A 23,832-nucleotide genomic window follows, 5' to 3' on the forward strand; every position below is an offset into this window, starting at 1 on the left:
AGCTTATTCAGTCCTTCCCGCTATTTTCCTGTTTTATTTTTCAGTGCAAAAATTAAAAAATCTCTAAACAGGAGTGTTGAACTTTTAATAGAATAATTTCTAGGTGTCTAAAGCAGATACTGAGCAAGTATAGATTTACTAATGAAGTTAGCATTTCAGTGTAAAAATCACACCTTTACTTAGGGCAAACAAGAAATTATAACTTCAGTGACAATCTTAATCTGAAAGGGGAAGATAATTCCAATGGAAAATAAATGGTGAATACCTTGAATTATGCTCTCAAAAGCAGGTAAGCAGAGTAATTGCTTGGAATAATCAATAGGATAAATTTGGAGCCATAATTTAAAAAATTATTCTTTGTAATAAATGTATGACTAACGTATGGAGAAAAGTTCTATTGTTTCACTTGCACATCACACCTGGAGCAGATCTGTGCTCCTCCTTTTGTGGGTAACGCATCTTCAAATTATTAGTAGATGTTCACACTATTAAAGAACAGTTGTTGTCTTGCAAAGAGTGCCATTGTTTAACCTTTCCTTGATTATCTTCTTGTTGACCGTGCACAAGTCATTGGGTCCTGATGAAATCCATCCGCGGGTCCTGAAGGAACTGACGAATGAATTTCCTGGCCACTTTTGAGAAATCATGGCAGTCAGGTGACGTTCCCGATGACTGGAAAAAGGGAAATATAACCCCCATTTTCAAGAAGGGGAAAATGGATGACCCGAGGAATTACAGAGCAGTCAGTCTCACCTCTGTGCCTGGCAAAATCTTGTAGCAGATTCTCCTGGAAGGCAGCTAAGGCACATGAAAAACAACAAGGTGCTTGGTGACAGCCGGCATTGCTTCACTAAGGGGAAATCCTGCCTGACCAATTTGGTGGCCATCTATGATGGGGCTGCAGAACTGATGGACAGGGGTAGAGCAGCTCATGTCATCTACCTGGACTTGTGCAAAGCGTTCAACACTGTCCCACATGACATCCTTGTCTCTAAATTGGAGAGACATCAATTTGATGGATGGACCACTCGGTGGATAAAGAACTGGCTGGATGGCTGCACACAAAGAGTTGTGGTCAATGGCTCAATGTCCAGCTGGAGACCTGGAATGAGTGGTGTCCCTCGGTGTTGGGACCGGTCTTGTTTAACATCTTCGTCACTGACATGGACAGTGGGATTGAGTGCGCCCTCAGCAAGTTTGCCAATGACACCAAGCTGTGTGGTTTGGTTGGTACGCTGGAGGGAAGGAATGCCATCCAGAGGGACCTTGACATGCTTGTGAGGTGGGCTGATGCCAACCTTGAAGTTTAACCATGCCAAGTGCAAGGTCCTACACCTGGGTCAGAGCAATCCCAGGCACACCTACAGGTTGGGCAAAGAAGAGATTCAGAGCAGCCCTGAAGAGAAGGACTTGGGGGTGTTGGTCAATGAGAAAATGAACATGAGCCAGCTTCAGTGTGTGCTCGCAGCCCAGAAAGCCAACCGTATCCTGGGCTGCATCAAAAGGAGTGTGACCAGCAGGCTGAAGGAGGTGATCCTGGCCCTTTACTCTGCTCTTGTGAGACCTCACCTGGAGTATTGTGTGCAGTTCTGGTGTCCTCAACATAAAAAGGACATGGAACTGTTGGAACAAGTCCAGCGGAGGGCCACGAGGATGATCAGGGGACTGGAGCACCTCCCGTATGAAGATAGGCTGAGAAGGTTGGGGCTGTTGAGGCTGGAGAAGGCTGCATGGAGACCTCATAGCAGCTTTCCAGTATCTGAAGGGTGGCTATAGGGATGCTGGGGAGGGACTCTTCATTAGGGACTGTAGTGATAGGACAAGGGGTAACGGGTTAAAACTTAAACAGGGGAAGTTTAGATTGGATATAAGGAAGAAATTCTTTCCTGTTAGGGTGTTGAGGCACTGGAATGGGTTGCCCAGGGAGACTCTGAATGCTGCATCCCTGGCAGTGTTCAAGGCCAGGTTGGACGAGGCCCTGGGTGATATGGTTTAGTGTGAGGTATCCTTGCCCATGGCAGGGGGGTTGGAACTAGATGATCTTAAGGTCCTTTCCAACCTTAACTATTCTATCATTCTATGATTCTATGTAATATTGCCATTCAGGTACATTTTATTTTAAATTAATTACATAGATGAGCTGCACAAAATGTCCCTAAGTAGCGTGTCAGTTTTGTAATTTTGAGAAAAGTAATGGAAAGCACATCAAGATGTTAAGGTAGAAACTTAATTGCTTATTTCTTTTTCCCTTTGGAACTAAGACTTCATCTTTTAGCCAAATAAAATCTATTGGTGAGTGCTCTAAAATACAGTCAGAATCATCCCAGGCCAGTATGAGGGACTTCAGTTGGTCTGTCAGAAAGGTTGCTTGTATGAGTTTGATCTTACATCTGAGTTCTCTGTTTGCACCCTGGCTAAGACTGTTTCCTAAATTATTTCATCCTCTAGACCTGCTTCCTGCTCTTACGGAACTTGCACTGTGTGTTCCATGTGGGTCAGGATCCACTGAACAAAGACAAGCACTGTTGTGGTCATCCTATGCAGTTGCTGGCACTGCCTTTCTAATTCCCCATACTTCAACAGAGCAGTGGAAACGAATGAATGCCAGTGGAAAATACACCAGTGTTTTCAAACATAGGTGCTGAATTTGTTTTTCCCTATCTATGTTGATTATATACATACATACTCACCATTTAATTTTCAAATTAGCTAGCGTGGATATTTCTAAGAACTGCAGAAGTATGGTAGGTAATGTACACCTGTGACAGCAAGACATGTTAAGAGCTTTCATTTCATAAGTTAGATTTAGTTACACAGGATTTAGTACTTCTTGGCAGAAATTCTAATGACACTTGACTTTTGACTGTCTAATTTCTATTAAAAGTCTAGATGATGGATCCATAGAAATAATTTAGTATAGACTGGTATCTTATGTTCATAAAAAGATACAAACAAAATCACAAAACAGCGCTTTGATGTGATTTATATATTACTGGTTGCATGGTAAGCTAATGATCTTCATTTAATCAACACGTTTGTCTTGTAAATCAGAATGAGACACCTGGTATTTTGGAAAAGCAGGTTAAATAATTGTGAAAATTGCCTACCTTTTTATTTTTATAATAACTTAAAATATTTCGGTTAGTCTTTAGTAGTATAAAATAAAAAGTCCTGTCAATCATGTAGTTCTGTGACATTTAGGTGCACCTGCTAAATTGTGGGTCCACTGCTCTGTGAAACAAAACTCCCATAAACTCCAATACAGTCAGGATTTTAACAAAGATGTCTAGATTTTAGCAAAGCTATTGGATACAGTGCAGGGAAAATGAAGCACATGGTAAATGTCTTGCTGAAAAGGGCTGAGAGTAAATGCACTAGTGACTTATTGAAGTTTTTGTACCTAATGCCATAATGAAGAATATTTATTAAAATAGGAAGCATCTCTATTGCACACAGATGCTTTATTATTCGGCATAATTTTAAATTTAATTTCGTTTTCAGTGGCCACAGATTGTTCACTGCAAAATGTCTCATTGGTATCTACAAGTCAGGATTTCAGAGTAGATTTGAACTATGTATTTAAGATCACAAAATTTGACCTGTTGCCTCTCAGTAGTGAACAGATACTCACTCCCAGACCTACACACAAAGTAATAAAAATACAGTGAATTGGTTTTCACAGAAAATTAGCAACCGTTCTGACATGTTTCACAACTCAAATGGTGTACATTATCACTGTCCAGATGATGATGAAATATCTGTTTTTAGAGGTAGAGGCTCAGACTTTGTGTTGTGGAAATAGCTTGTTCACTCCTAGCCAAAATAGCGGCTGTTTTGACATGTGTTTACACCAAGTGGCAGTGTATTTATGGCACTGGAGGAGGCTTGCATTCACTTCTGCAGAGCCTCAAGGAAGAGACCATGGTACATAAAGGAAATATCCCAATTTTTTCTTAACATTTTTCTCATATTGGTAAGTGAATACAATTTTATTTTTTTTTTATTTTGAATATTTACCCGGTTTTGATGAGGACTAAAGATTCAGCACCATTTGTGAATAAGGATTCACTCTGTGGTGCACTAGACATGGAAAAGGCAGTAGAGAGCCATTCAAGTTAGGATAGATAGAATTAAATATTCTCTGGGTCATTGAATATAAAGACACACTCTAAGTAATCAACATTCTTTTCATTGTTAGATTATTCTCTCCTGGTACTGACTGTGGGCCAAGTTCATTACAGAGGAGAGTTTGCTTTTATAATGGTTAATGAGGTAATTGTTTTGTGTGTCTGATGCAGTCTTGTAATAGCAATGCCAGGCATGGTAAATTTGGTGCTTGTCATTTTCATTACAATTGAAAGTTTATTCTGAAGAAGTGAGTAGTCATTAAAAATTAAGGAAAATGGAGCACTGTATGGGATTGTTATTTGACACTTTAGTTATTTAATGGGATTGATATGCATATTTTATTTGGGACATAATATATTGTCCTCTGATCGCATTGACTAAAGTTGGAGAGTTAGGATACGTTAGTAGAAGGTATCACTATCCTGAGTGAAAACTATTATAAGATCTGGGTAAAGCTAATTTGATAGTACAGACATTTATTTCACTTTTCAAGTGCCTGTCAATACTAATTTTCCACAAAACTATCTGCATGTTTTTTCACTAGCAAATAATCTGACTCTAGACTATCCTCACTCTCACTGAGCATTTAGATACTACATTGCATAATCATGTTCTCTGTATCCTCTGTTTTGATTGTCATTTCTTCAAAATGAAGTCTACTATAGCCTGTACTGGATTTACCAAAATGTCCATATACTACAGAAATTAGCTGGAGCGTGGTAAGTAATAAGCAGCAGCATTGCCAGCGTAAACCTGGAAATCCTACGCCATGACCTCATTTGCCTTTGGCGTGCTCTGCTGGGACTGCCCCGTTCTCCAGAGCTGCATTACACATCTTGGTAAGGACAGCTCTGAGGTCACATCGATGCTGCACTTGCGATCTTTTTAGTGCAAGCCCACAGCCTGACCATGATGGTAAGCATTGAGCCATCAGCTCTGGTTAAATCAGCTTCCTGAGACACCTTCATGTGGACCTAAAGGGGTGAGCAGACTCCTTGGATTTCAGACCCAAGTCATCAAGGGGTTGCAATTTAACTTACCAGTTAATAAATTGGTAAACTTGTAGGAAAACCTTGGACATGTCTAAATTTTAACAGCTTTGTGTTGTCATGGCAGTACACAGATGTCAAACGTCTTTCGAAAACTGGGGTGTGAGGTTAAGTTTTGCTCAGAAAACTAAGCTGACAATATACCTGGATTCCACAGCACTTCTTTATTCAGCTACATTCTCTATGATTACGTGCATTTCAGTCTATCTAGCTATATCTTTATTGTCTTTGTGATGCAATTCAGCAACTTCTCTTGCGTTTACATCTTTCCAGCATGTACAGAAGTGACTTGCTCAGGCAGCAGACAGCCAGGTTCTTCCATCCGAGCTCATGACAGACATTATTACCTGTGGCTGATGGTCGTTGTTCACCTTATTGCCTCTAGCACCTCTGCAGTGAATATTTATTCATCTGTTTCAGTTGAGACTCAATAAGGCTTCATTTAACTGTGGTATATATATGTCACTATTGTATTTTTTTCTTTTAAGTCCCAGTGGTTTTCTTAATATTCAAGAGCTGTTTCCTCTGTCCCATCTGAAGTGCTGGCATGTGGATATCAGGAGTTTTATTAATGAGGCATGATCCTCTGCAATTGCATGATAGGGAAGAAATCTGCAATTTTGTAAATGAATATTAGCTGTTGAGAATAGTTGAAGATTTCCGTAGGCTGATACACTAAAGTAATGGGAACCACTGAAAATTGGCATAAGTTGAGCATGACTTGGTATGATAGCCATGAAAAGATTAGGAAAAGAGGAAGTTACATTGATTATGGATGAAGACTTGAATTTTCAAGACCAATCCAGCATGCCTGATCACTTTATTCTGGAGTTGAAGAAAGGAGGAGGATAGGTTTTTTGCAAATGCCTGCACTTCCAGTTTGTGCTACTTACCTCTTTTTGCACAAATATACAATATGGAATAAACATAATTAAAATAAATAAAACTTATTTTTTTATTAGGCTGATTAATTCATCAGTATCAGCATAACAGTCAATATTTACTGTTTTGGTTTCTATCTTCCCATTCATATAGTTCTTTTTAATAACTGAGAAGTCTACCTCCTCCGCAGAGCTAGTTTGCTTGTGTCCCATGGGATGCTACTGTGACTGTGCTCCTTTCATTTCTGTAGTTACTGTGCTGTAAGATCTCCACCTGGTTTTTGGTTAGTTTATGTTGGGCATAGAACAGAAAGGGAAGTAGAAGACCTGTAGAAATCAGAGAGTACAGGAATTACCTGTGTCTATCACTTTGCAGGTCACTTTGAATAGGGAATCTTCTATATAATGAAATATTGTCTAGAGGAGTCACAGTTTACATTATAAAACTAATGTAAAATAAATATTTTCTTGAAAGTACTACTAACAAGACTAAACTTTTAGAAAAAAACAGTGGAAATCATGCTCAGCTGACGTGACTTATCTGGCATATTGAAATTTGGTCTGTATCTGTAATATCTTTGTAAATGACTATTTTATTTAATTAGCAAACACTTAATTAGACAAAGAGTTGTCTAGCACCTCCTGTTCATTAAATCAGAAATCATTCTCTATTTTAATTAGCATGACATTTTCTGTAATCAATTTAATGAAACGCCATCTGCAGTTCTAATAATACCGTGTACATCAGGGGCTGATTGACATATGTGTTGACAGCAAGGTATCAACCTTCTCTTATGTTTGAATTTTTTAAAAAAAGGAAAATATAAGGAAAAGGAGGATGCTTACTAATGCTGCTGTTTGTGCTGCAAAACAGAATTTTATCTAAATAAATGAAACTTAGTAAATATTTTCAATGGGAAAAAAAAGCATTTACTATCTTCAGGTTAACACGATCAGAATTTGAGAAGACTGCCCTGAAGATTCCTTATTCTAGATACTGTGGAGAAGATTTTTGGCATTGCTTGCATGACTCTCCTCTTTCCTTCACTTTCTGGGTGCTGTTTACACTCTTAAGACTGATTGCCATAATATCTGATGGATTCTATGCAAAAAGCTGCCTGAGTATTGCTGCTGCTGTATCCCCAGAAAACTCCTTGGGTCCTGCCCTTAGAAATGAGACCCACGGCTCATCAGCTGGGCCTTCTTTGGCCAGGCAGAAGGCAAGCTTTGCTAGAGAGATGGGAGGATGAATCTGCTCCTCTTGCTGGATAGGGAAAAGCCCCAGATTTGGGTCCCTATTCTGTGTTCTCACGAGACCAGGAAAAACGAAGTGAAACTGAAAGAGGTTAGATTTAGATATTAGATATTAGGGAGAAGCTCTTTACTGTGAGAGTGGTGAGGCACTGGAACAGGTTGACCAGAGAAGCTGTGGCTGCCCCATCCTTGGAAGTGTTCGAGGCCAGGTTGGACAGGGTTTTGAGCAACCTGGTCTAGTGGAAGGTGTCTCTGCCTATGGAAGGGGGGTTGGAACTAGATAACCTTTACGGTTTCTTCCATCCCAAACCATTCTATGAATCTGTGACTCTATGAAAGTGGACAAAAGCCCATCAGATATCTGTGATGCTCCCTGTTTGTAAGTGAGGGGAGGTTAGGATGTGAATACTTAGAGTGTCAGTGCCTAGTACTTCTGAGCTGCTTTAGGCAACTAGCTTAGGCTAAGATTTACAATGCTGTGAACATATTAGCAACCAATTAGCTGTGTATGCTCTCTGTGACTTCTGTATAAATCATTTTTTTCTTCAAGCTACTCAATATTAGTATTAGTAAATTCTAAAACACTACTGAGCCACGTCCTAGCAAGTTGAGCTTGGCATGTCTCCTTGAAATTGATGGATCCACACAAGTTCAGCACACGAGTTACCATGAAATAAACCTTATTATAAAAAATAATTCAAATCTACCAAAATATTCTACCAAAGTACTTTTGTTTTGCAAACAAAAATGGCATTAACAGTATTGTGAATTTAGTAGGAATTAGATTTTTTTTTTTGTATTGTCTTTTCTAATTCTTTGGAGCAGCAAACTGATGATATGTAATAAAGTTACTAACAGGACAGAATTGTGCGTCTGTAAACAAGGAAAAGGTTGGTTTCTGAGGAAATATTTGTGAGGTAAGGTGTAATGGCTGTCTGGAAGTAAATCCTGTTTTTCAAGTTGGTGAAAGAATACTAGTGAAAGAGAGTAAAGAAAACAGCTCCGCGGATTAACATTGAACAGCTGTTGTTTGAAATAATTATGTGATTTATTTGCAAAATAGTTGCCAAATCTCGATACACTTCCCAAAGCATTGCTTACAGATACTGTAATTTTGAGTAAAGATAATAGAGGCTAGCTCTAAGAAATAGTAAGTTTTTAAGTGTTTGGAATGTGGAAGTTTAGTCACAATTTAGGTTTTCTTTAAAGCATACAGTAACTTGCCCTTTCAATCCAGTCTGTGTAGTTTCACTTACAGGACAAGTTGCTTAATTTCATTGACATGTGAAATCAGAGTAGATATTCATCAAATAAACCACCACCATTCAGTGTCCTAATTTCAGAAAGTTAGATCATTAAAGGTCATGTAGACTCTGAGTCAGATTCTTGCACTAGCAAAATCTAGGGCTTGATTTTCAGAATGGTGGTTAGTCTGCTTTCTCCCCCAAGTAATACATGAGTTTCCATTCAAATTTAAAAGGCCTGGGATTTTTCCAATAATTTGAACATTTATGTGAAGCAAATTGGAACAGTAAGTGCTTAAAATGAATTTTATAGCATTTAAGACATGGCAGAGTATTGTCAATTCAGTAAATGAGGGCAAATTTAATAAATGAGGGTAAAGAAATTATTGCAGAATTGAAGGGGGTGAAGCTGCTTATCAAATTAAAAAAAAAAGTTTTGTATTGATTCTTTTGCATTTTGTGATAGTTTGCCTGTACTTTGACATTCCCTGGAAGAACAGATATTAGGCCAGGCAGAGTATAGAGCTGCATCTCCTGCCAACAATAAATATGCTGATCTTGAGCAGAACCTTTACCAGATTTGAACCTAAACCAGGAACAATAGTCTTAGTAAAATTATTTATATGAAATACTGCTTTCACTTTAAAAATATCTGAGATTATGATGATACCATATTTTCATAGTATTTGCATCACTGAGGGCTGTTTATGGTATTGATATATTTCCAAACTATTATTCAAAAACGTACAATGGCGTAAGAACTTAGATATTTAACCTCACAATGATAAAATAAATTATTGTTGGTTCTGCAGTTAATGTAGTTCTGTAAGAAGAGTAATATGTTGCCGACTCAGGTGAAATTACTATTCTGCAATAATTACAGAAGAGTTTTGTTTTTAGTTTGCTTTCATTTAATGTTTTACTTAATGTTGCATTCTTTATGAAAGCCAAATAAGTTGCAGATAACCTGTTCAGCAGCAGGTTTAGATTACAGAGGTGTATGTCCACTAGGCAGCCTCTCTCACAATCCCCTTTACAAATAAACTCAGAATCAGAGGTGGAATAAATTCTTCCTAAGAGGGTCATCTGTAATAAAACTGAGCCTACCATACCTTTTTCTGTATATTACCAGAGTGACTGATGAATCACCAAGTATATTACCTTTTTCAGACAAGCATCAAGTTTGTCTTCTAAAAAACTAATGGGTTTAATTAAACTAAATGCTGCAGTTGTGGTGAAAAACCTTCCATATCCAACACAGAGAACAAGAAAAATCTTTATGATAGTCATCGTTGAAACCCCTGCACAAATTGAGCAAATCAATTCAGTGAGACAAACCAGAACCATCTCAGCAGGTAAACTAAACCACCTGCTTCAGGGTTAGGCAAGGGAGGGGAGAAAGTGTGGTAATCCATTTTGCCTGCCTGGGAAAATTTTCTCTTTTGAGATTTGTGGGATTTGCATGATGTGCCTTAGAGCATCGTATCAGCCATCTACCCCTGCAGATTCTCTGAACGGGCCTGCAGCACTAACCAACCCCAGTATCCCATCTGCAGCTGAGATCGATGTTTGATAATGTGTAGGAAAGTGGAGTAGAGCACACAAACAGGAGACGAATTATGCGTCAGAAAAAAAAAAAAAAAATCCCTTGATATTTATCAACGATCCCTTGCCATAGGCAGCCAGCTAAAAAAAACCCAAGGGCTGAGATTTCTATTAAAATTTTCTTAGCACACAGCTACAAACATGAGTTATATTGTTCAGACAATCCTGTATTTCCAAAGATTTGTTGCAGAAGGGGATGGGAAAAATCAATAGAGGGAATTAAATCCAGATTACAGGCCAGGAGAGATTGCTACAGCCATCCAGTGTCAACCCTTTATACTTTTTACTCAACTTCAGATTAAACTATTTCTTGAAATAAAGGTCTAAAGCATGTCTTTAAGAAAAAATGTCTCAGGGCTGCAGTTTCGATCATCTCCTTTGCTGAGCTCTTCCACATATCCCAGCGTCCATAACTGTTGTCAACTTTTGCCTAGCTATGTATGTATATATATATGACTTAGATGTCTTTAAACTTTCTCATTGTCAACCTGAATAATTTTAGCCATTTCAACCTTGCATTTTTATGTTTGTTTTCTGATCCAGATTGACGCTGAGTTTTTTAGCGTTCCTCTTTACACATTTCCTATTCTTGCATTGTGCGTTCCAGGAACTGGCCATTTTACAATAGTGCCAATCTCACCAGTGCTGTAAGCAGAGGCAAGATCACCCTAGGACATTTACTTGTGATCTACTTATGCTGAAGAATTGTATCAACTCTTTTTGCCATGATACTGCATTGAGAACAAGTTGTACAGCATTTATCTGTATAAGCCCATAAGCTTTCCATAACTGCTCTTCAATTCCAGTCTCCCATCTACAACAATGACCATTTAACCAGGTGAGACAGATCTCTTGGGAGGAGTACCCTGTCTTCCTCATTATTTTAATTAGTGATGCTATTTTTAATCCTCCTATTGTGTTTCCCTGTTAATTCCATTTAATATAAGCTTTCAAATCACATCATAAAATAAATCAAATGCCACAAATAAAAACCCAATACGCAGTTTCAGCATAGTTGCCTCTATCAAACATAACCCTGTTAAAACTTTGTTTAAGAAGATCTGTGTTTTTAAAATGTCATCATGTGTTAATTATATTGCTGGCCAGTATTTTGTAGGAAGGATCCTGGATTTATTGTGCCACTATTTTATTTGGGACCGATGTCAGGGTAACATATACAGATGTTTGGTTGTCTGTCCTCACCTTCAGTAGCAGAGAATAAATTTATCAGTCAACCAGTGCTCTGGAGTTTCCAGAGTTTTCCGAAATTTGAGAACTATTTCAAATAGGAAATTCCCAATTAGTTGTTTTAAAATCTGTTTTGTGTACATCATCCAGGGCTGGTGACTTGATAGCACATGTTCTTTACAGAGGCTTCCTCGCGTTCTCCTTTGCTTAAGACAGAATGCCTTCTACTTTGGTAAGACCCTTAGGTAGACTAGGTGGCTCTTCAGTGCTGCAGTATGTGCCCAGCCAAGAGGTTTTTACATAATACGACTCTTTGTTTAAAATTAAACAAGAATTTCTTTGAAGTAGGAACTCTACTTCTCTGAATGGTTGTGTGAAGAGTCAGGGATCCTGAACTTCTCTGGTGAAGACACCAAGATAATAAACAAAATAAATAAATCAGTTGTGTAAATGGACAGTATTAAGGACTAGGTATTATTTTCTTCGGTGAACTTTTTTACTCTAGGTAACAAGAATTTCAACACAAATGTACGTTTATGGCTCTTTACTTACTTTTGAGCCATCAGTGAAAAAATCATCATTATTTGTGTGACCATCAACTACCAATCTATTGATTGGAATGAGACTTCCATATTAATTAATATGATTACTTGTGAAGCCTGTTCATCCTCAATGCATACATGGTATTATTAATATAATTTTGTATCTAAGAATCTCCATGTATTTTGCAAACATTCATTTAATTTATGTGCTTCGGAAGTTAACTACTGAGTCCAATACAGTGATGAAAGCCCAAGTTCAGTGAGAGGTATAATTACTGGACAGTAAAGTCTGCTTTTTGAAGAGGACTGACTCCATTTTCTGGTCTAATAATTGAATACAGTTTATTCTAACTTGAGAACAAAGGCTTTAATTTATGTCATTCGTAGTATTTCGTATTCCAAATGCCATTTCACCCTGTGTGTATGACTTGCAGGAAGAGCCCTAGGACTGTGTATTTTACTCATGGTCCTTTTAGCAATTTTAAGGGGCAGTTCTTAATTTGGGTGAAATGTTCTTGGTAGGATTAGGCATGATGCTATAAATCCTATTGGCCAAATGTACATGGCATGTAGAAACTGAGAAGGAGTCACATTCTAATACTGTTGTTTGGATTTAGGTGGCATATTAGTCTTACCTATGGACCAAAAATGCATTGTTCAGATCACTGTCCAAGCGGGAGGAATGAACATGGCTAATTGTTGACAGGAGTTAAATATCTCTGAGTTATATGTGCTGTTTTTCACATTATGGTTTGCTCATAACTGGGGACAGATCTTTGGCCAAACAGCCTTATTTTTTCTATACTATTATTTAGCTTCCTGGTACAACATCATTGAGGATTTGTGTTAGGATACCTAAAATGATACATGCACAAAACCCTACGAGAAGTTGCAAAAACTTTAATGTTCTGTACTAACCAGTAACCTGAAACCAAAATAACTTCCTACAAAGTGTTACTTCTTTTTATTCAAAGTGAGTATTTGAAATGTTTTTCTTTATAAGAAGTTGCTGTTAATTCCACACTTCACCATCTAATTTTCTTCCTAAATGAAAGCTTTGATAATACTGTCCTAAACTCCACTGATCCCACCCCATTTCTTAGCCCTGATCCGAAAATAGCTTAGTAAGCTCTTCAAATGAGGCTTCATTAATTTTACAGAACATATTAGAGGACATTCAGTAGTGCTGCAGATCTAGAGTTTCTGTGGAGTCCATTAAAATACAGCTACATTTTTCTGGAAAAGTGAAGCACATTTTTATGATAGCAGAACCTTTTCCTCTAGTCATGTTTACTTCCCACTTCATAAAACTCATGGTTCTGGAATGAATTTTTCAGATATTGCTAAGGATTAGTAAAGTTTTTTTGTGTTTTATTTAGGTTCTAATTTAGAACTTTCCTTATGCCTTTTACATTTTTATAACAAAATTGTTTCATTTGATTAAATATCAATTACATGGGTTTAAAATAACAAAAAAGAGTCAGCACTCAATCTGTTCAATCTCATATTAGAAATAGTAGGAAATTTGGAACCAATTTTCTTGATTTTTAAATCAAGACTTATGTAGTTCTTGCCTGTTTCTTGGTAATTTCACAGGTATTGATGCAAACAGATAGAAAGCTTTTTTAATAGGAGCCACAATCCTATTTTTTTCCTTAGTTCAGGTGTATTCAATATTTTTCTTATAGAAGCTTACAAATGAACTAAGTGGTAGAAGGAAAAAATTATGACAGTTCATCCCACAGCATTCTAAGTGTTCTACAAATGGACCTAGCTTTAACCCTTCTTTGATAACGATCGGTTTATGTGACAACCTGGTATTCTGTGGCCCAGCACTAATCACACAGGACATGGATTGTCTTAAGATATAGTGCATGTCTTTGTCAGACTAGTTACCAGAGATACAGAACAGTACAGTAGTTTTGTTAAGAGTCACATCGATATGTGAATATGGTGTCCAGCTTTTTTCATTGCACAATGTAACTTTGGTATATGGTGCTTTTCATAGTGGATATGGGTGGACACTAAAGTGTCAAAATGACAGTGATATCAATCTGTTGGATTGACAGTGAAAGCAGTTTTACATTCAAGATGTTACTTTGTTCACAGCAATCCCATTGGGTATGTTTTTGCCACATAAAATGTTTCCATTTGAATCAAATATTTTGAGTGAGGTGAAAATGCTGTAGGGTGTAAACTGCTATTTTTGAAGCTCATGATGCAAATCAAGAAAACTAGATATTGTGACTGCAATTCTCTCAATCTTGTCTGTGTATTGTAATAAAGAGATTCTGATGACTTTAATATGCTGGTTTTCTCTACAGATGTATTAAACACTGAATTTGTTTGCTAACTGTTAAACCTTTGTTGTTGCAGATACAGCAGTGGTGTATAAAAATAGGAATGGACATGTTGTTGAACTGAATGTAGAAACAAATACGACGACATTATTATTGGAAAATACAACTTTTGTAAGTAATATATATTATTTACTGATTTCTTAGTAGAAGTCTGTTGACATTTTTTTCTGCAATAGGAGTGGGGGAGCATATTTAAAGGTTAAAAAAAATATGTTTATAACCGAGACTAGATTAAATATAAATGGAAAGTATAATACTTTCCTCTGTCTGTGCACAATTTCTGGCTGAAGTTATTTGTTACTTTATTCAACCTATGTGTAAATAACCAAGAATTTGGAGGATATGTTGTTGGCTGTAGTCCATCCTTTGCTTAGGCCATTTGAAGGAGCGTGGCTGGTGTGTCCTGGTGAATCTATCTGATGTCTAATATAATAAAAGATTTCATAGAATGGAGAAATGCTACTCAAAATGTTGAGAGCTTTTCACTATTATAAAAGGGGAAAATGTTCAAAAATCATGTGAAGATATTCCTTTATGGAATTAAATATGCAATGTATTTCCTAGTCATGTTAATCTCTGGTTTACTTGTTCCTCTGCTGTAATGGCAAGCTAGATGATTAGGGACTATTCCTCTTGACCAGTAAATAATCTATACCTGAGTGATTTGCATAATTTTCTGACTAGCTGTAATTGCTGTGAAATGCTTTAATGCCTTAGTCTACATTTTCTTTTGCTTTGCTTGGTGCTGTATTCTCAGTGATACTAATATCCTACCCTGTAATTCTTGTTTATTGGGTTTCTGCAGCAGAAATACGTGACTTGTCAATTTTTACTTATCAATTCTCTGTAAAGACCACTGGCTGTTATTGTTAATCCCTTTATTTTTAATTTAGTAAAATCTTTTGCACCTGCAGACCCAAAAGGATGACTGATTTTCATCAGTGGCGTTTGGCAAACACTGATTTTATTCCTGGTCTGTTCCTTGCCTTTGCTGGTACAGATTCCTCCTTTCAAAGCATAAAACCCTGGTGATCTTTTCTTCTAAGTCCTAAAACTAGGAAGAGGAGAGTAGAAGTTCAGGAGAAAGAACATGATGCTGACTTCCTAGGTCAGTGTAAAGACGAAGTTGAAGGGAGGAGAGAATTGTACTTTAATGGTTTGTATATGTGAGGCTCCCTTTCTGTAAGGTGCACCCTTCCATATGCTGGGATGTGCCTCAGGGTACCACTTAATGCCAAAAAGGCTAGCAGACACAATTAAAAGTAGGTGAAAAGGTGAATTTCTGTAAAGTGCAAACCACAGATTGTTGAAAAAGCATTTTCCCTGTTATCTGTGTGTGTGCGTGAGCGCTTGCCTGGTTAAGTAGAGGATAAACTGTGTCAAGCATATATATTGCCTTTACCATATAACTTGAACTCAAGCAGCTGCTTGGGCATCCCTGGCTGTAAAACTTGACTGTAGTGATAAGATTTGGGTTTCCTCACAGATTTAATTCATACACTTTTGGATGCAAGTATTTGGCTCATAATGTCAAGTGCAATGACAAGCTATTCAGGCCACTATGCTAAACCAGTCTTGCCAAGTAGTGATGGATTGGTGTGGACAGCCTGCTTCACACTGAGAAAATCACCTCTTTTCACAAAGTTGCTCTGCTCTGTGCTTTTTATGGAATTGATTTATCCTGAAGTCATGCAGGCTGAGAGAGTTCTAGACACCTGATATCTACTTAATTATAAATGTGAGAAACTGATGCAAAAAGGGTTAATATTCAAACAACCATCCAACAATTATGTATTGAACAGAGACAAATAAAAACGTATGTTTCTTCCTTCGAAATTTCTTTCCTAGTCAAAACCTAAGAGTGTTAGAGGTAAATAAAGGGAATTCCAGCAATGATTATTCATATGGAAGTAGAATGAAAAGCGGAACACAGAGCAGAAGATTCAGCAAATTTCTTGATAGACATTTGGCAGAGAGCAATGGCAAATGTTGCTGTGCTGAGTTGTCTGTTGACAAGGTGGCCAGTGATCCTAACAGATCATAACATTACAGAAGCAGACAGTATGGCTGAAATCAAAAGCTGTCCCATTCTTCTAAGCTCCGCTGTCCCCAGATTCACACTGCTAAATGTAATCTTCCAAAGTTAAACACCTTGATCATTGATCAACATTTTCCTTGCTCAGTGCCACATCTGCTTAATCACTGGTGCATAATTAGAATGGTACTGGTTTAATGACTCTGCAGAGATGACTTGTATTAATAGAAAATACAGCACAAATCCAACGTAGGCAGTGGCAATACAAGTTCCCTCATTCCTCCCTATCAAAGGGTTTTAGTCATGGAAGAGTCACCTTTTGATGGGAGCTTGTCTGCTTTCAGTCTACGTTCTCTCTCCTGTTTGCCTCCCTGCTCAAGCAACCTGCAGAAGTGGCAGGTTTTTCTTAGTAATGTTCATAATTGTCTATTGAAAATTGAACTGCCATGATAAACTCATTGTGAGAAGGCAAGGAGCTAGTAATGACTCTTTGTCACTACTGATTGGGCTGTATATGAACCAGCAGCCCAGAAGAGGTTTTCTGTTTTCCTCATCCCTAATCCCCTGAAGCAGTCTTCCATTGTACATGGATCACTGGCTCTTCTTTTGTGCGTTAGAGACTGCCATTTTTGTGCAAAGTACATTTCTTTTATCCGTCTTTGTCTTCCTTAGTGCCTAAAGGTCAGATAGCCCTGCCGAAGAGCTGCTATGCCTACTATGCATGTGTATCAGCAAAAAAAGCAAACTGCTTTTTTTTTTTAAAACTATTTACATGTATAAAAGATTAAAAAAACAACAACCCTTTAAAAATAGTCATACATCTGGAAGGAAGAAAGGCTAGTATTATATTGTTCTAAGATGACCATTCATAGGGAAGTATCTGTCCACAGTTCCTAAATTAAAGTTTTTTTTCCAGTTTCATTAGGTTTCATTCAAAAGCAGAAGAAATCATTGCACTTCATTCATGCTTTTCAAATGGAATCCTTTTCTGTAATCAATCTATTAATAAAACAGTCTGGCCTTTATTTAATTAAACTATCAGCAAAGCAATATTATGGATAACAAATACAGTGATGTAAGTGAAAAGAGCAACTTGTAAAGCACAAAGAATATCTATTAGCATCTTTAGATAGCATAACGTAAAGACATTTTCTAATACATACCTGTCCTCTCAGTGTATGCATGTAGTACATCCTGTTTATGCTGTCTAAGAAACAGTTAATACTCTGAGCCAGCAGCATATAAATGTTAACAGCTGGAGGCTGGGCAAGTCTTCTATTAAACGGAGCCAAAAAAAGCCCTAGACATGAATCACTGTGTGGCATCCTGATGTTTGCGATGCTGCCTCGATATGCGGTTACAATATGTTCTCTGTCATCTATCCGAGGTGCCTATCACCATGATCATGACATGCCTACCAGTTTTTCAGCATTTAGCAATACATTATTGCATGTTACAGTTCCAAAGTAAGTAACATGATGCTGCATTTATCTAAGCAATTTCAGTTGGTTAAGTGAAGTTTACAAGCAGTTTATTTATTCCTTTGCCATCAGCTGTTACATAAAGTCCCTAAGAGCAGGTTACCAGCTAACACACAACTCAGGCACAAGACCTGGCTAAGCTGGAGAGGAAAGCATGGATGACCACATGGGTTCTTTTGTCTAGGGGAGGTTGTCTGTCTGGTCCCTTACCATGCTTCTAGCTCAGCCTCTTTATTCTGTTACAGTTCTTAAACCCAACCAAAATGAACAAAAGGGAACACAGAGATGAGAGAAGACATGTAGGGACTGTGTGTTCTCTAATAGTACTTTCCAAATGTTTTGGATCCATTGAAAGAAATATTTAGAAATTTTGCCTTCAATTTTCCCTCTTAAAAAAAGCCACAGTAATTATCAAGGTGGTAACACTTATTTGTTAGCCCTGAGTTCCACTACTTTTGTGGTGGATGTATGCAAAATTATTCAGATACCATGCATGCATCCTCACAAACACTCAGTCCAGGATTCTGGGTCAGAAATGAATCTGGTGTGCCTGTGTGGATGATGGGGTATATTTTGACTCATCAAATAAGAGGCTATCAATTTGTTTGCAATGCCTAACGATACAAGTAGAACTGTTTTCAGTTTTGTAACTCTAATACAGGGTCTTGTATTTACAACAGCTTCCCTGCAGCTGTATGCTTTCGACTCTTCTAAAATCCAGCAATTCTGACTTGCTCTCACCCTTGATTTTGATGCCTTCCTGCAACTCTTTTCAATCTCAAGGGGAAATTGCATCCTGGTACATAGCAAACTGATATTACTGAACTACAAATCTTTTCCCAGGGGCTTTCAGGGAGTATACCCTATGGTATGTTGTAATGTCATATTACTGTGGACCATCTTTTGCACAAGGATGGGGAGAGAAGGATTACTTCTTGCTGCTTGCTAATCAGGGGATGGTGTCAGAAGGGTGGAGCAGAGCAGGAGTAGTCTTGGCTCATGTATCATGATTAAGCTGTGGCAGCCCAGCTGTGAAAACCCACTGGAGGCCTTACAGCCAAAAGCAGAGAATGCAAGTTTTAGTCTGAGCAGAGCTTTTGGCAGGGGCATTTTCCTGATGTGTCACAGAGCACTGTTTATAAATACCCTTTCTTTTTGATAATTGTCTTCCTTTTGATATCTTTGTTTGTTTGTTTTGTGTTCCCCACCACCAACCACACCCCTTTCCTCTTTTGATGGGAAACTCAGTGCATCATCTCAATGCTGTTGTAGTTTCTTTGTTGATAGGACAAGGGGTAATGGGTTAAAACTTAAACAAGGGAAGTTTAGGTTGGGTATAAGGAAGAAATTCTTTACTGTAATGGTAGTGTGGCACTGGAATGGGTTTCCTAGGGAAGTTGTGAATGCTCCATCCCTGGCAGTGTTCAAGGCCAGGTTGGTCAGATCCTTGGGTGACATGGTTTAGTGTGAGGTGTCCCTGCCCCTGGCAAGGGGGTTGGAACTAGGTGATCTTCAGGTCCTTTCCAACCCTAACTATTCTATGATTCTATTCTATGATTCTGTGTTTCTATGATTAATGTAGATTTAATTGCAAGAGTAGTTTACATGCTTATATTTTAAGACCCTTGTATAAGAGGTTAATGAAAGGGTGAACAATGGTAAATACATTAAACAAGATTATATAACCACATAAATGTTAGTAATTGTTGCAACATTGGCCATTTTATTGACCCACACATGTTGTAAATAGGTGGTTATGAACATTGTAAAATTATCTCTGCTCTTTCATGCTCCTCTAAATGTTAAATAACCCTTTCAGCAAAACCTTTTCAGTAGAGGAGTTTTTATGAGGTAGACTTTATTGTTGCAGTGCACCACTGTGCATAGAGATGGGAAAGCCTGACAGATGGAAGGGTTTGCAGTTGTGGTTTGGTGGTGCTCATTGTCTTTTACCCAAGTGAAAGAGGTTTCAATATACAAAATGCAGGGGACAGTACTCCGAACTGTCAGGTTAGAGTAGCTTTATGGGGGATCTCTCTAAATAATAGTCCTGATGAGATCATTCCTTGGTACAGAAAATATTTAAGGGCTATATCAAAGATGGGGAATGGGAGGTAGAAAATTGGGAGGTAGAATTTGGTTTGTGTTTTTGAGAACCACTCATCCAGGGTAGCCCCCATCCATAGGTTAGAGTTCAGCTTAGATCATGTTTTAAGGCACAATAATCTTTTACACTGCATAGGAAGTCTGAGCCTTAACAAATACAACACATAGTATTGCAAGGTTTTTGAATACAGATTAAGTGCTCAGGTGACACAAGAAATACTGCAATAAGAAATGTAACCTTGGAAACCCAAGTTTTTCAACATTCTAATTACTGTGCATTTTCCTAATTACAACCTGACTCTCTTCTCAGAGGTACCCTGCTTTTACTGCTACAAGGCGAGCTCTCCTGCTGGGCTCCACTCTCAGCTGCTCTCTCATATAACCTCCGGGTGGTCCATCTTCTCCTTTCAGTCACAGCAATCCCATTGTTTCCTTGATTGCTGGTGCCACCAGGAAACAGCTACATGCCAAATGCTTTCTCATTTTGCAGCTAGTATAATTTTGTCCCATCTGATTCCTCTTGTGCATTGCCATTTGGTCAATGCCTGTCTGATAAGTTGAGCTGTATACCTGTGAATTCTCATGAGCTGATAAGTTGATGGGTTGAGCTGAATACCTATGAATGCTCATGAACTCCCATATATTGATGTTCAGTTATAGCATTAAGTTAAAATTCTGATACAGATGTAGGTATGGGATATGGAGATATGAATGATGTCCTAAGTAGGGGTATTGCCCCCAGGTTTTATAGTAACATTCTGGAGGTTTGCAATATTTTATCCTGGATGAATTGAAAAAAAAAGATAATAATTAAGCCTAGATGTGTGTAAAGTTAGCACTAAGTAATGATTGGGGAAGGATAATAATAGGAGTATGGGAGATGTAAGTTGATGGAAAAAGTAGGAGTACAAGAAACTGAAACAGAAGGAGGGCTAAAATTAAAGGAGAAAAACCACAACAAAGTAAACTCCACTAAAGTGAAAATTTCCTCTAATTGGTTTTAACTGTGGTGTATTATTTAGCTTAAAACTATCCAACAGAAAGGATAACAGAGGAGTACTGTAAAGTGTTTGACAGATGTTAAAGTTACATTCTTACAGCTCTGTTCTGCATTATGTTATAGGTAAATTCCACCTGCTGTATAGCATATTTTTAAAAGACCATGAATAAAGCATTGATTTAAATGTTATATTAGTTAAAATCCATAAAAATAGGAAAACTAACATTTTATAGTAGGTGAAAGAATAGAGCAAAGATGAAGTGCGTCAATAACTCAGAACCAGGCTATAAGAAAGCTGAATAAATAAAAGTGAGGTTATACTGAAGGGCCCTTGCAGAACCTAGCCTAAAACTTCTCTTAAACGCAGTCATAACAGGTATTTCTGTTATGAGTAAAACACACATAAAATGCAAACTTAAAAAAAAAGTCATCAATGCAAAATATTGACATTGAAAATGTCAATCAAATGTGGGAATATTGTTCATTGGAAATTTGTTTTCCACTTTAATCATCCATATAGAAAGGGGAAGAAAAGCCAGTTGCATGTGGGTGGTGGTGGTGATGGGATGTCCCTTGTATTTATTTGTTGCAGAATCATTTTTTCTTTTGCTTTCACTCTTTACTGTCTCAAGCTGTTCTCATCTTTCTTTCCATGCCAAAATATGTTCCAAATTTGGAACGTGGATGAAAGAAGGAAGCTGGAAAGCTGAAGGGTGAAAGACTGTTTAGAGGCACTGCATCATTTTGCCTGCATTAGGCTTTTATCATTTCAATCTGTGGTGAAAGTGAGACTAGCAGTCACTGCTTGTCCATGGGATCATCGCGTCATGCATCCTTGTCAGTGAACTCATGTCAAATTCAGCAATATTGGAAAAATGGGTGACAGATTCATAGAATCATAGAATCATAGAATCGTTAGGGTTGGAAAGGACCTTGACATCTAGCTCCAACCCCCCTGCCGTGGGCAGGGACACCTTACGCTAAATCATATCACCCAAGGCCTCGTCCAACCTAGTCTTGAACACTGCCAGGGATGGAGCATTCACAACCTCCCTGGGCAACCCATTCCAGTGCCTCAACACCCTCACAGGAAAGAATTTCCTTCTTATATCCAATCTAAACTTCCCCTGTTTAAGTTTTAACCCATTACCCCTTGTCCTGTCACTACAGTCCCTAACGAAGAGTCCCTCCCCAGCATCCCTATAGGCCCCCTTCAGATACTGGAAGGCTGCTATGAGGTCTCCACGCAGCCTTCTCTTCTCCAGGCTGAACAGACCCAACTTCCTCAGCCTGTCTTCATACGAGAGGTGCTCCAGTCGCCTGATCATCCCTGTGGCCCTTCTCTGGACTTGTTCCAACAGTTCCATGTCCTTTTTATGTCGAGGACACCAGAACTGCACACAATATTCCAGGTGAGGGCTCACAAGGGCAGAGTAGAGGGGCAGGATCACCTCCTTCGACCTGCTGGTCACGCTCCTTTTGATGCAGCCCAGGATACGGTTGGTTTTCTGGGCTGCGAGCGCACACTGAAGCTGGCTCATCTTCATTTTCTCATCAGCCAACACCTCCAAGTCCTTCTCTTCAGGGCTGCTCTGAATCTCTTCTCTGCCCAACCTGTAGCTGTGCCTGGGATTGCTCCGACCCAGCTGTAGGACCTTGCACTTGACATGGTTAAACTTCATAAGGTTGGCATCAGACCACCTCACAAGTGTGTCAAGGTTCCTCTGGATGGCATTCCTTCCTTCCAGGGTATCAACTGAACCACACAGCTTGGTGTCATCGGCAAACTTGCTGAGGGCGCACTCAATCCCACTGTCCATGTCAGTGATGAAGATGTTAAACAAGACCGGTCCCAACACCGATCCCTGGGGGACACCACTCATTACTGGTCTCCATCTGGACATTGCGCCGTTGACCACAACTCTCTGTGTGCAGCCATCTGGCCAGTTCTTTATCCACTGAGTGGTCCATCCATCAAACTGATGTCTCTCCAATATAGAGACAAGGATGTTGTGTGGGACAGTGTCAAACACTTTACACAAGTCCAGGTAGATGACATCAACTGCTCTACCCCTCTCCCTCAGTTTGTAGCCCGATCATAGAAGGCCACCAAATTGGTCAGGCAGGATTCAGATTGCTGAATTAAGAAGGGAAGATAATGTATGGGTAATTAAAAAGCTTTTTTTTTTTTTCTTAGAATTATGCAACATTGTGAAATGTCAGTAATATAGGGATTCCAGCAATTTACCTAGTCAAAAGTGTTTTCTGTTTGCCCTAGAGCCTAGTGTTTTTTATAAGGCTGTTAAATCTTGATGTGGCTAGGTAGAACTGACAAATATTAGGGAAATTACCTTCCCTTACTTCTTCTCCCTTTCATCAATGTGGAATGCACAGTGCAGCACTGTGTTGAATTACCCTCAGTCTCCTAACTAGATGATGCTGTGCAGTGATGCAGAGGGAAACTAGCCCTGCTTCTGCATCCAGGGACTGTGCCTAATTAGCCAGCTGCATTTCTCCCTGTTTCAGAGCTTTGCTGTTCAGAGCTACATTTCTTAGAGATCAAGCGAAGTGTCATAGTCATAAGGGGCAGCATTTATGGCTGTCTTCCTAAATGAAGGCTAACTAGTGCCTGACAAACCAAGAAGCTTGAAAAGTTACAGATACGCAGACGTGATAGCAGAAGAACCATCCTCCATATTTTTGATAACAAGATACCTGAGGTTTTTTTTCATTTCCAGTGTTTTCAATATTATATTTTCCCAACACTTTCTTTGCAACTCAGAAACATGTTCTTAAAATATATATACATTTTATATTAATAGATAAACATTTATCTATATTTAAAGATAATTTAAAGAAACTAGCATTGCAATCAGCTGGCAATGAATACATAATCTCTGCTGGTTTGTTTTTTGCTTTCTTGTTTCTCATGTGAAACATTAAAAATTATGAAACAGCT

At 38.4% G+C, this 23,832-nt stretch overlaps 1 protein-coding gene across 2 annotated transcripts in view; it reads left to right on the plus strand.

The window, feature by feature from the left end:
- Nucleotides 1–23,832, plus strand: part of DPP10 (dipeptidyl peptidase like 10) — a 563,994-nt gene that overhangs the window by 392,821 nt on the left and 147,341 nt on the right. For both annotated transcript variants that reach the window (XM_057424792.1, XM_057424790.1), the window contains exon 4: nucleotides 14,268–14,362. In XM_057424792.1, the coding sequence (XP_057280775.1) occupies nucleotides 14,268–14,362 (95 nt within the window). The remainder of the gene's footprint in view (nucleotides 1–14,267; nucleotides 14,363–23,832) is intronic.

This window comes from Pezoporus wallicus, unplaced genomic scaffold (genome assembly GCF_028554395.1).
Source record: "Pezoporus wallicus isolate ANWC-B61680 ecotype Strahan unplaced genomic scaffold, APGP_CSIRO_Pwel_v1 contig_8394, whole genome shotgun sequence".
NCBI lineage: Eukaryota > Metazoa > Chordata > Aves > Psittaciformes > Psittacidae > Pezoporus > Pezoporus wallicus.